The 13,981-nt window shown below is 40.1% G+C and overlaps 1 protein-coding gene across 1 annotated transcript in view; it reads right to left on the bottom strand.

Annotated features, from left to right (window-relative positions):
* The window catches only part of TTC3 (tetratricopeptide repeat domain 3), a 102,729-nt gene that overhangs the window by 52,717 nt on the left and 36,031 nt on the right, over positions 1-13,981 (bottom strand). The window contains exons 11-16 of the mRNA XM_081086436.1: positions 13,818-13,872; positions 6,290-6,452; positions 5,415-5,460; positions 4,221-4,341; positions 2,002-2,065; positions 125-182 (exon numbers count right to left, since the gene is read on the bottom strand). Coding sequence (XP_080942562.1) covers positions 125-182; positions 2,002-2,065; positions 4,221-4,341; positions 5,415-5,460; positions 6,290-6,452; positions 13,818-13,872 — 507 coding nt within the window. The remainder of the gene's footprint in view (positions 1-124; positions 183-2,001; positions 2,066-4,220; positions 4,342-5,414; positions 5,461-6,289; positions 6,453-13,817; positions 13,873-13,981) is intronic.

Here is a 13,981-nt window from a genome sequence, read left to right as displayed (position 1 = left end):
AAGGGACTTTAGTACTCAACATAATATACATATGTAAAGGTAGCTACTATGTGAAAGAGATTTTTTTCTTTTTTCTTGGAAGGAGGACATTAGGTGAAAAACAAAACCTTACATAAAAACATACCTGAACTCCAACTCATTGTTTCGAGATTTTTGTTTTCCTTTATATTTTGGAGGTTGGCCTGTGAATACAAAAGTATTTGTTCCTCAAATCTGGATATAAAAATTTATGAGCTTGAAAGTAAAATAATAGTTAAGTAAACTGAATAAGAAAGCAAAGGAAGCAATACCATGAGCGTTAACTACAAACAGGTAAGCCAAAAAAGAAGCTACTGATGATGTTTGTCTATGTGTGCTATGAAATTATTATAAATTATAATGGTCATTATTATATAGGCCTAGAGCAGATACAGAAATATAGGCTAAATTTCTGTTTTCAAGTAGTTTACAATTAGATGACAAGAAAAGACAGTCACTGTAGTAATTAAACAGCAATCCATTAAAAAGAAGAAAAAAATACTGCGTTACAGGCCCCGTGCTTCCTCTCGCTCCTCCAGCTCTATGAGCTCAGCCTTGTCCCCTGTCCCCTGGCAGGAGGGAGCCTGTGTGCTGCTGGCCGGGGACAGACGTGCAAAGTTGTGCAGAGAGAGCTGAGCAATGGGGTCAGGTGGACCTGATGGGAGCTTTGGGGAGAGACGCAGAGGCAAGTCAGAGCCCCTGGGTCAAGGACGGGATGAGAGCCTGAGCTGGCTCTGGTGGCCTCAGAAAGCAAGAGGCTCTGGAAAGGCAGAAGAGTTCCAGTGCGACTTCTGCTGTGTGACTGGCAGCAAGCCACTGCGCCCTGACCACAGCACCTCAATTTCTTCTACTGAACGCAGATGCTAAAGGGTGGATGGTATTTAAATTATTTAAATGTACTGTATGATGATAATTGCCCAAGAAATACTGACAAATGTTTTATCCTCAAAGGTTTTTCACGTGCTATTAGAGCTACATCAGGGACGACAGCCACCTGAGCTTCCCCTCCTTATAATGCTGCTGCTGTGCCAACCAAATGGAAATGCTCAGGGTAAGTGGTGGGATGTGGCATGGGAGCCCAAAAAAGACAGGACTGCAGAAGCACAAACACTGAAAAGAAAACAAAAACACCAACAAAGGACAGGAGGGCAACAGGAAGGTCACAATCTCCCTGTAAGAACCCGGAAGGAACGCATGAAAGATGGAGATCAGTAACTTGTGGTTAACAACAACTATCTTAAGTAAGTCATCAAGAAAATCTGTATTTTCTTAAGCTGTTTAAAAGGCAGGGAAGCATGTAATCCACTTTAGATCGATTTCCATCAAAATCTGGTAGTATCAAGGGAGACTGAGAAATAAATGAAGTGCGAATATTCTGTGGGCCCTTCATTTCCCATGGTGCCAATGCTGAGTCTATGAGGTCCTGCTGTGTCTGCCTGTTTCCTAGGGGCATAAGCAAACACATGCACCAAGCACAGACAATTTAAAGTAAACTAGGATGAGCCCTGCTGGTTTGGCTCAGTGGTTGAGTGTTGACCTATGAACCAGGAGATCATGGTCAGGGCACATGCCCAGGTTTTGGGCTCGATCCCCCTACATGGGGAGTTGGGGAGGCAGCTGATCAACGGTTCTCTCTGATCACTGATGTTTTTATCTCTCTTTCTCTATCCCTTCCTCTCTGAAATCAATAAAAATATATATCTTTAAAAAAACAACTCGCCAAATAGAAATTAGATAGAAACCAAGAAGAGCTTCATCTTTCTGTTCCATTAACTTTAGTTTGAGTTCCAAAATTAGATTTATTAAATAACATGAAAAGACGGAGTACTGGTTTCAAATAAATAATCAGTGTTTTAACACAGAAGCACTGCAATGTAAAAGGAGAACAAGAGCAACTATAAGTGAGGCTTGTGCGAATTTGGGGGCATAGGAGTTTAGACACCACCACATGAACTCAGCAATAATTTACAGGGAAAAACTCACCTGATAGTGGTAGAAATTCAGGATGACAGGCACAATCATCTATAGTCAAAGCTTCATCTACCACCTACCCATGAAAATACAATTAGTGAGACTTACACAAGGAAAAGAAGTGAAAAAACAGAGAGACATGAAGAGCTAAATAATAAAGTGGATTATAACAGAATTTATTCCTACACTAAAATATCTAGGTGGTTATTGAGCCTAAGTGAATAAACAAACAAAATGATAACTGACAATAACAGATTATGGTATGACAAATTCTCCAATGCCAATTCTATTTCTGACACCTAGCATGAGGCCAGGCAGGGCAGCTGCTCAGTCCTGGGTCAGTACTGTCACATCCTTCCTGAGGCTGCTCTCCCTAAATGAACACAGCTTCTCTGAGATTTTCATTATTAACAAAAGAATTACACTCTGGTCTGGTGTCCTCAGTGGTTAGAGCATCTGCCTGAGAATTGAAGGATCATGGGTTTGATTCCCAGTCCAGGGCATGTACTTGGGTTGCAGATTTGATCTCTGGCCCCAGTTGGGGCTTGTGCAGGAGGCAACCAATCAATGTGTCTTTCTCACATTGATGTTTCTCTCTCTCTTTCCCCTCCCTTCCTTCCTCTCTTTCACTCTCTCTAAAATCAATGAAAATAATATCCTCGGATATTATTAACAAACAAATATAACCATAGAGTGGCTTAAAAAAGTTCCCCCCAATGACTACTATCCATCTAACCCAAGACACCATTTTCATTTTCCCCATCAGACACTGGAGAGAAATATAAATGTGGACTTGGTGATATCTGCTGAGTTTTCAGCACACTACAGTTCAGAGAAAAACTCAGGTGCAGATTGCCTCAGACCCTGGTCCCAGGACCAGGCTAGAGTCCTAGCAGTGCCTAAGAAGCCATCAGACCAAGGTTTAGCTGAGCACAGCACAGAATCAAGGGCTTTGGCTATGGAGAGGAGCAGCAGAGGCTGCAAAAACACCTTGGGCAGAGAGGAGGATGGGGTGGCTCCCAGGCCCAGCACAGCACAAATTGGGTGGGTGGATGGACTGGTGCAGTGCGAGGCAGCCATGGAGTCTGCAAAAAATAAAAGATAGGAAAAGAAAAGTCCAAAGCATTGTAAGGGTTGGGGTGATTTGGCCACCAGACCCCACTGTCACTATTTCCCAAGTGACTCATTGAAAGACATGTAAAGGGGCCCTAGTTGGTTTGGCTCAGTGGGCAGAGCATTGACCTGCCAACTGAAGGATGCCAAGTTCGATTCCAGTCAAGGGCACATGCCCCGGTTGCGGGCTTGATCCCCAGTGGGGGGCGTGCAGGAGGCAGCCAATCAATGATTCTCTCTCATCATTGATGTTTCTCTCTCTCCCTCTCCCTTCCTCTCTGAAATCAATAAAAAAATATATATTAAAAAAGATTTTCTCTTGCCCTGACGGGTTTGGCTCAGTGGATAGAGAGTTGGCTTGCGGACTCAAGGGTCCCAGGTTCGATTCCGGCCAAGGGCATGTACCTTGGTTGCAGGCACATCCCCAGTAGGGAGTGTGCAGGAGACAGCTGATCGATGTTTCTGTCTATCCCTTCCCCTTCCTCTCTGTAAAAAGTCAATAAGATATATTTTTAAAAAAGAAAAAAAAGATTCTCTCTTAAAAAAAAAAAATAAAAAAGACATGTAGAGGGAAGGCATACAAAGAGAACCATTGAAGTGTAAAATAAAATTTAGAAAAAAACAGTTTGAAAACGTACAAATGTGATTGCAAAAGAATTCTGTAACAATGAAATATTATTTTATGTAATTATAGGAGGTAGCCCAAATATTTATTTAAAAGACAGAATCGCCGAAACCGGTTTGGCTCAGTGGATAGAGCGTCGGCTTGCGGACTGAAAGGTCCCGGGTTTGATTCCGGTCAAGGGCATGTACCTGGGTTGCGGGCATATCCCCAGTGGGAGATGTGCAGGAGGCAGCTGATCGATGTTTCTCTCTCATCGATGTTTCTGACTCTCTATCTCTCTCCCTTCCTCTCTGTAAAAAATCAATAAAATATATTTAAAAATAAATAAAAAAATAAATAAAAAAATAAAAGACAGAATCATTCCTTGATATGAATAGGCAAAAAGAGGTTCATATTAACAAGATATTTAGTTTTCCCTTTCACCAAAATATTATTGCAAACATTTGAGACTATACTGGAAATAATTTCATTTTTAGTTTTTAACTGAGCTTACCATTAGATGCTGATTACCATCGTATGCCATTTCGTGGTAGGTTTTGCTGGAATCTCTTTCGATCTCTACAAAGTTAAGTGAAGTACTAAATGCAGGTGCTGGTAAACTAGGTGTGTTGGCTCTGAGTGGGGATAAAAGGAATAATTATTTTATTTCTATTGATTAGTATGCTTTTTAAAAAAAAGTTAACCTTCAAAGAAACAAGTTTCAGCAAATTCAGCCTTTTTTTCTTGAAAACAAGATTGTTTTAAAAGGATCCCTACTGCCCTAGATGGTTTGGCTCAATGGCTAGAGCGTCAGCCTGTGGACTGAAGGGTCCCAGGTTTGATTCCAGCCAAGGGCACCAGGTTTGATTCCAGCCAAGGGCATATGCCTGGTTTGCAGGCTCAATCCCCAGTGGGGGCGCATGTGGGAGGCAGCTGATCAATGATTCTCTCTCATCCTTGGTGTTTCTCTCTCCCTCTCCCTTCCTCTCTAAAATCAATAAAATATATATAAAAAAATAAAAGAATCCCCATCTCTGAGTGGGCCTTATAACTAAACATTATTTTACATTTGGTATTAAAATCCAAAATATAATTTAAAACACTTAAAAATACATTAAGAACAGATCAAGAAGTGTATTCTGGTTCCTAATATTAAAATAAGTCTCCTTGTTTTAAATTAACAGCTTCAGTATCTTAAGCATGTGAGGAAAAGCTTAATCTTCTTTAATGCAGACCTGGGTGATACTGGCTTTATTGCAAGCATATGCAAGTCTATCTGCTGCCTACTAGTATTTCTAACAGGAAGCATCTTAGCCTTTGAAAAAAATACCAGGAGTCAGAGGCAGATGTTTCCAGAACGGAGGCCAAGGCTAAGAGGCACAGACTGTGCCCTGCTCTCTGCTGCCAGGACCATCCATGATGGCCCAAACTGGTCCCATTCAAACACAGTAACATCCCATCATCATTTCACTCCTTTCCCATAGGCTAAAGCTACTGATCTCTAATACATACATATGCACATAGCTTAGTAAAAGAGTGGGCAAAATACATTTGGCACTTCACAGGTCACCTGACCTTACGCAGGAACACTTTAAAAACCACCTATCATCCTTTCACCCCCAACTTCACTATGGTTGCTATTAGCTACTAAAGCATTAAACACAGAGATTCTTAAACTCACAGGGCAAAGCCATTCCTAGTAACTTACCCGCTTTCATAAAAGGCTTTAATTGGATTCCTAGTTGGTGTTGCGCCTATCAAAATCAATCACACACACAATAATCAGTGCATTGGTAACACATACTGTAAAAGATTCTCAAATTCAGAGAACTGAAAAGTAAGCCTAACCAATTTTACATTTTGAGATGCTTTTAGCTGATGAGCTTGTCAACAAAATGTTCTACAGCTGTTATTTGAAATCCCATTGGATGTGATCACTGAGCAGATGCAGCACTATAGAAATGTGCATCGGAGAGGGCACCTGTCTTCAAGGAGCTCACAATCTTATGATCACGTTATGTTGGATGACATTTGCTAGTGAAACAGAACACTCAGCTCAGCTCAAGAAGACACCAAATGCCCACAGAAGGAAAACCAGGAAAGACCTACACAGAGTGCAGGGTAAGGTTGCAGAATTCCTAGCCTGCACAGCAGACTTCTGAGATATAGAAAATCAGCCCCAACTTGGTGCAAAAACACCAAACAATCCTATTGAAGGGACTTTTCTTCAGGAAATAACTATAATAATAAAGGAGATAATTTTAAAACAATTTTGTTTCAAAAAGAATTTAATTTATTTCAAAATTCAAGAAGGCATATTTTCTATGCAAGAGTATACAATAATTCATTGCTGAATGTTTCAAATAAAAATATCAATCATTTATAATTATCTAATGGAATATAACACTAATATAATTCTATGCAGATAGAAATGGAAACTTAAGTGACTCAACCAAGATAACAAAGTAAGTTCAAATCATCTGAGAATTGATTTCTGGTTCTCCATTAATCCAAGAAACCCACCTTCAAAAGTTTTAAAGGGAATTCGACTGAAAACAAAAGAAAGAATCTTAGATGAAATACCTTGCAGATCTTCTATTTGTTGTTGTAACTTTACATGTTGCTGAATTAGATCATTGATTCCCTCAGGGTCATTTTTACAGAGTTTTTGAGCTTTACTGTTTGCTTGCAGGGCCCAGTCATATTCCCCCAGCATATAAAGAGCAGCACAGTAACGATAATGACCCTGTTCCAAAAAGATAAATTTAATTTTTCTCAAAAATATGCTTAAGTTAAAGGAAATCAATAAGGAAAAATATTTCAATTGAAATCTGATTAGTTACTTAAACTGTTAAATTAGAACCTAAAAAATAAATAAAAATGTTAATACCTCTCAGGATATAAAATTACCAAAATGAGCTAATTGAAAAGCGATGAACGGTATTCATAATAATGTTTAACAACTGTCTAGGGATCAGTATTTTCACTTAAAGAGATTTTTTTGTATGCCCAAAGAAAAAAAATCAACCTTTATTATATTTTACCAAAGAGTGAAATAATTTTTTATGCCAAATAAAGTATAAAAATCATTGATATAAATAACTTAAATTTGCTTCACAATACTTCAAGGCAGCAGTAGTCTCCAAGTGATTACATTCCTTATAGTTTAGAAGTCCATGGGATTTGAGAGTTGGGAGGACAGTCAGCTAGTGCAGCAGCTTTCCCACCTCTGGAGAGGAGCATGGGCACAATGAGGGGTAAAGCTAAGCTAGTCCTCTATCCATCACTCTCTTACCAGCTTTTCATTCTTTTTTTCCTCTAAGTGTACTTGTTGGCTTTAAGAAAGAAAAGGTCCAAAAACCACTGATTTACTCTTAATTCTAATGATTGTTTTTTTTGTTCTACAAAAAAGCTACCGGAGAAGAAGTGTGGAAAGCTACTGGAGAAGAAGTGTGGGACGTGTATGTGCCCTGAACCCTGGTCAGGGCACATACAACAATCAACCAATGAATGCATAAAAAAGTTTTGTTTGTGCTACAACGGCCCTGGCTGGCCCCCCTCAAGCATTTTGGGAAATCTTTGTCCAGCACGAACATTTTAACCTAGAGAGCTAACATGATCAGACCTGGGCTAACGCAACGCACTCTCCTCTAGCAGCTACTCACAAACCAAACTCCCATTTCAGGGACAGCATCTCCAGAGGAGCAGTAATTTCCAAGGGGAAAGGCTAGGAACTTGCCTAATGTCACTCCCTTACAGGCAAAACAAAGAACCCTGATCTATTCTGGGGCCAGAGCTCTTTTCTCTTTACTGTACCTTTACAAAGACCATTCTGATTCTATGAGATTAAAAAAAAACAAAAAACAGAAAAAAACTTCAGAGATACAGGCAACAGTATGGTGGTTACCAGAGGGAAAGGGAGGTAGGGGAGGCAAAAAGGATAAAGGGGGTAAATGGTGACGGAAGGAAACTTGATGGGGTGGTGAACACACAATATACTATACAGCTGATGTATTAGAGAACTGTACACCTGAAACCTATGTAATTTATGAACCAATGTCATCCTAATAAATCCAATACAAAGAAACATACAAAAAATACTAATTGGAAAAAAACTATCCTTTAATTAGAAAAAAGATGAAAACTATCATTTCATTTAAAAATGAGTAAGTGACCTTTTTAAGAAAGACGGGCTTTTCAGTAAGAAAAGCCAGAAACAACCACAAGGACCTCTGCTTCCCCAGGTGCTGTGCATGTATAATCCCACTCTGGTGCACCAACCCAACCGGTGAGCTCTGCAGCTATTTTTTAGCCAGAGAATTTAAGCTCAAATCAAAGAGTCAACTCAGATCGCATTTGTTCTAACTCTGCTTTTTGTCAAAAGGCATAAAGAAGATAAAAGAGATCTCTTAGAGGTACGCTACAATACCAACATCCTATCTCCCAGCCATATATCAACTTTAAAGCATACATAACTGCATTTTTTTTAAAAAGCCCTGGTCAGTTTGGCTCAATGGATAGAGCGTTGGCCTGCGGGCTGAAGGATCCCAGGTTCGATTCCCATCAAGGGCACATGCCCCGGTTGTGGGCTCGATCTCCAGTAGGAGGCATGCAGGAGGCAGCCAATCATCAATGATTCTCTCATCATTGATGTTTCTCTCTCTCCCTCTCCCTTCCTCTCTGAAATCAATAAAAATATATTTTAAAAAATCACAGCCCATCTGGAGTGGCTCAGTGGTTGAGTGCTGACCCATGAACCAGGAGGTCATAGTTCAACTCCCAGTCAGGGCACATGCCCGGGTTGCAGGCTTAGTTTCCATTGGGGTGTGGGCAGGAGGCAGCCGATTGATGGTTCTCTCTCATCATTAATGTTTCTCTCTCTCCCCCTCTCCCTTCCTCTCTGAAATCAATAAAAATATATTTTAAAAAATCACAGCACAGAAAATTGTCATCACTTATAGACCATACCTACTTAAATTAGTAAAAACTCAGTCTCTTTTCAGTCCACCTTTTTCATCCTTTACTGAGTCCTTTTCCTTAAGCTTCACAATAACCAGTATAATCTCTACCAGTTAAGAAAGCATTTATGCATCTCTTTGCTGAAGGTGTTTGAATGAAGCTTAAATTAAAGGTATTTCAGGGAGTTGCTTGAACCCAATTACAACAGAAAGTCTTGTTTTTCTTTGACACTGTCTCATTCTCTATCACATACAAAAAATTCCCCTTGTTCATCTGCCTAGCGTCCCCTCCTTTTGGGTGCCACCATGTCCCTTATCCACTCAGACACAGTAACGGCAGTACAGCTAACTCTACCATCTCAACAAGGAGGGTAGGGTAGGAGTGTAGTTGTGACCCAGGAAATGGGCCCATCGCAATGCACCATTTCCCAGGTCAGTGATGAATCCACAGGTGGCAGGATGGCTCAGTGAGGGTAAGTGTGAGACATCCCTCAGGTATACTACTATACAGATACGAAAGATGTTCTCTTTCCACTAGAATTAACAGTTATAGAGGATATCAGTTTGGTTCTTTTTCAAGATGAAGCCAGGAGAACCCACACTCTACCATTTCTGGTCAAGATAGAGTAACAGGGATTGGATTTACCCTCTTGCCTAAAACAAACCACATACAGTATATGAAACAAAGGGTTGCACGACACTGGACATCCAGCAACAACAGAGGCTGATCCCTGACAGTGAGAAACACACAAAGTAAGCCCTATGCTTGCCCCAGACTGCTGAGGGGACAGTGTCTAAGCCATGGCACAGGGAGAAGGAGCCAGGCAGAGACCAGAGTCTCAGTTAAGAAGGTAGAGCAGGCACTTGCTGGTTTGGCTCAGTGGATAGAGCGTTGGCCTGTGGACTGAAGGGTCCCAGGTTTGATTCTGGTCAAGGGCATGTACCTTGGTTGCGGGCACATCCCCAGTAGGGGGTGTGCAGGAGGCAGCTTATCGATGTTTCTAACTCTCTATCCTTCTCCCTTCCTCTCTGTAAAAAATCAATAAAATATATTTTTAAAAAAAGAAGATAGAGCAGGAGTCCAGGAAAGCCATGGCAGCTCAAGGTCACAGCGCAGAGGACAGGGAGGAGAGCTGCACAGAGAACTCCAGAAGTCTTCACAGGGTCCCCCTTGAGTCTGGCTCTGTACTGATCAGTGCCTGCATGTGGGGCAACTACCCAAGCAAGGGAAAGACCACCTGAAAAGCTAAAGGGGAACAGCAGTCAGCACTCACACAGGATCAAGAACACTTCTTATTCCCGTCAACCAGAGTGGAAAACGTTATAATTCATGGAGTGTTAAGTTGAGCACTCAGAAGTTTTGCCTCAGTTATGGAGAAAAATTAGTCCTAGACTAAATACCACTACGCTCCAACCTCACCAAGTTTAAAACAAGACTCCAAAGAATTAAACTATTTCCAAGTAACTACAGCATCCCAAAGCAAAGCTCAAAATATTTACAGAAATACAAAAATATTACATAAAAGCACAATGTCTGGCATCCAATCAAAAATTACTACGGCCCTTCCCAGTTTGGCTCAGTAGATAGAGTGTAGGCCTGCGGACCAAAGGGTCCCGGGTTCGATTCCAGTCAAGGGCATATACCTCCGTTGCAGGCTCCTCCTTGGCTCGGGCCCTGGTCGGGGCACATGCAGGAGGCAACCAATCAATGTATTTCTCTCACATCGATGTTTCTCTCTCTCTTTCTCTCTCCCACTCTCTCTAAAAATCAATGGAAAAATATCCTTGGGTGAGGGTTAACAAAAATAATAAAAAGAAAAAAAAGAAAAAGAAACATACAGTATATAGAAAAATAATTACAGGTATGCAAAAGAGGAAAATGTGAACTACAATGAAGAGAAAAATAAGTCAATTGAAACCAATCCAGAAATGACACAGATGGCAGAATTAGTAGATAAGGACATTAAAACAGTATTTTAAATTTATTACACACATTCAGGAAGCTAAAAAAAGTTTGAGCGTTTGAAGACATACAATACGTAAGAAATACTCAAATTGAAATTCTAGACATGAAAACTATAGCATTTAAGATGAAACACATGTTGATGGCCCTGACCGGTTTGGCTAAGTGGATAGAGTGTTGGCCTGCGGACTCAAGGGTCCCAGGTTCGATTCCGGTCAAGGGCATGTACCTTGGTTGTGGGCACATCCCCAGTGGGGAGTGTGCAGGAGACAGCCGATCGATGTTTCTCTCTCATCGATGTTTCTAACTCTCTATCCCTCTCCCTTCCTCTCTGTAAAAAACCAATAAAATATATTTTTTAAAAAAGAAAAAGAAAAGAAAAATATGTTGATGGAAATAAAGGTAGATTAGACATTGCAGAAGAAAAGATCAGTGACCTTGAGGACGGCAATGGAACCTTGGTAAAATGAAACAGAGAAAAGACTGAAAATGAAGCAAAGAAACAAGGAAGCACAGCTAAAAACACAAGAAAATTGTGTACAGATCGGATCCAACCATGCTAGAAGCTAACCCCTAGAATTTTCAATTTCAGGAACCATTAAATTCCCTTTTCTCCTTAAGCCAAATCTGAGTTAGGTTTTGTCATTCACAAACAGGAGAGTCCAAATAAACCCCTAAAAATTAAAAGGTTCTTGAGGACATTGTGAAACTATTGGTTTGTACCCTATATAACAACATCAAAAGGTAATGCACACAGAGAATTTCTAGGGCCGTGAACAGACACCCTATGAAGCACAATGTCATTATAAATTTGTCCAAACCCATAAAATGTACAATACCCAGGCAGTGAACTCCAAGTTAAACTGGACTTTGGGTGATGATGATGTGTCTGTGGAGGTTCATTAATTCCACAACTGCACCACACTGCTGGGGGATGCTGACAATGGGGGAGGGCATGTGTGCGTGGGGTAATGGGATTATGGGAAATCTCTGTACCTTCCTCCTCTTTTTTTTTTTTTTTAATATATTTTATTGATTTTTTACAGAGAGGAAGGGAGAGAGATAGAGAGTTAGAAACATCGATGAGAGAGAAACATCGATCAGTTGCCTCCTGCACATCTCCTACTGGGGATGTGCCCGCAACCCAGGTACATGCCCTTGACCGGAATCGAACCTGGGACCTTTCAGTCCACAGGCCGACACTCCATCCACTGAGCCAAACCGGTTTTGGCTACCTTCCTCCTCTTAATTTTGCTGTTAACCTAAAACTGTTCTTAAAAAAAAAAGTCTTAAAGAGTAAATATTTTCTTTGATAAACTAAATCAGGAATGAACATTCTAAATAAGGTACTCAAAGTAATTTTAAAAGTTTTAGTACTCTTTTTCTAAGTTGATACTAGATTAAAATAACAAAAGATATCTCTGGAAAGCCAGTATCATGGTCTAGGTTTTACTATTAAGAATTCTACCATCCATTCATCCTGAACATATTTATGGAGCAGCTGCCACATGCCAGGTGCAGAAGTCAGCAAAGGATTTTTAAGCACAACAATGACTTGTATTGAAAACAGCAACAATCACCACCCTCAATCCAGTTTTGTCTTTTACTTGTAATGGCACCTTGCAAAGTCACTGTACTTTTCTGAGACTTAATTTCTTCATCTGTAAAATAATGTACTTAGAAAGTGACTCCAAAAGTGGAATGAAGAAGTCCGCCTGAGAAATCTTATAATCCCCAGATTTTACACTCCTAGACCACCTGAATCACAAATTGAAGGCTCTAAAATTCTACGACTCCACTCACTCTGGCTTAAAAATAAATTATGGCCCTGGCTGGTGTGGCTCAGTTGGTTCGAGTTGTCATCCCATTCACCAAAGGGTGGAGGGTTCAATTTCTGGTCATGGCACATACCCAGGTTGCAGGTTCAATGCCTGCTCAGGGCATGCCTGGGAGCCAACTGGTCAATGTTTCTCTCTCTCTTTCTCTCTCCCTTTCCATTCTTTTCTCTCTAAAAATCAATGAAAACATATTTTTAAAATCAGTAAAATCAATAAAAGCATATTCTTGGGTGAGGATTAAAAAATAATAATTAAAAAAATAATAAATAAAAGCAAATTGTGAAAAGCCAGAAATGAAGTCTGAAACATGTATCTTTTTGAGTCTTAATGAAACTCTGCTTTAAAAAAATTCAGACTATTTTTATAATTTAGGAAAATATAAATGACTATAACAAACACCAGAATTAACTGTTAACATTTTGTTATATTTGCTTCAGATTCTTTAATGCAAGAACTAAAACTATAGAAATATGGCTGAAGTCTCCTTTGTACCGTTAATCTTTCCTGTCTCTCACTGCCCAGAAGCAAACACTATCAAGAGTTTGATAGGTATTTTTCTAATATGATTTTACTGCTTTGTTCATTCAACATTGTTTTTTTTAAAATATATTTCTTTATTGATTTCAGAGAGGAAAGGAGAGGGAGAGAGATAGAAACATCAATGATGAGAGAGAATCATTGATCGGCTGCCTCCTGCACGCCCCCTACTAGGGATTGAGCCCGCAACCCGGGCATGTGCACTTGGCTGGAATCGAACCCGGGATCCCTCAGTCCGCAGGCTGACGTTCTATCCACTGAGCCAAGCTGGCCAGGGCGATTCAACATTGTTTTTTAAAATCTGCCGAAACCGGTTTGGCTCAGTGGATGGAGCGTCGGCCTGCGGACTGAAGGGTCCCGGGCTCGATTCCGGTCAAGGGCATGTACCTGGGTTGTGGGCACATCCCCAGTGGGAGATGTGCAGGAGGCAGCTGATCGATGTTTCTCTCTCATCGATGTTTCTGACTCTCTATCTCTCTCCCTTCCTCTCTGTAAAAAATCAATAAAATATATTAAAAAAAAATCTATTGATAAGCCAGTTAATTAATTTCAACTGCAATCTAGTATTCAATTCATTCATTCACTAAGTCATCAAGTATTTACGTAATGAGTGCCTGTATGTGTCAGGCAGTCCGGCCTCACTCTACATCAAATCATTCTTGAACTCTGTAAAACAATCTGCTTCCTTTCTGACTATGGAACTGAAGATTCCTATTTTATCCACATTTTTACATACAAATGTACATCCCGTGATTAGATTTTTCTCTAAGTTGTATGGCATTATTTGCCCAAGGTAAAATATAAAAGAAACCTACCTTTGTCCAGTTGTTCTTCAAAATAATGGCTCTCTTTCCATCACCAAGTGCATGTCTAAAAAGAAAAACAAGAAAAATATTCACGTTTTTATTTTAATATAGGTATATAAACCATCTTACATTTCTATTTGTATTTTTTGAATTTTCCGTACATAACCTAGTTA

Source organism: Myotis nattereri (assembly GCF_964212035.1).
Source record: "Myotis nattereri genome assembly, chromosome: 3".
In the NCBI taxonomy this organism is placed as follows: Eukaryota; Metazoa; Chordata; class Mammalia; order Chiroptera; family Vespertilionidae; genus Myotis; species Myotis nattereri.
Note: the sequence above shows the minus strand (reverse complement) of the source record. Positions and strands in the feature narration are given on the sequence as shown.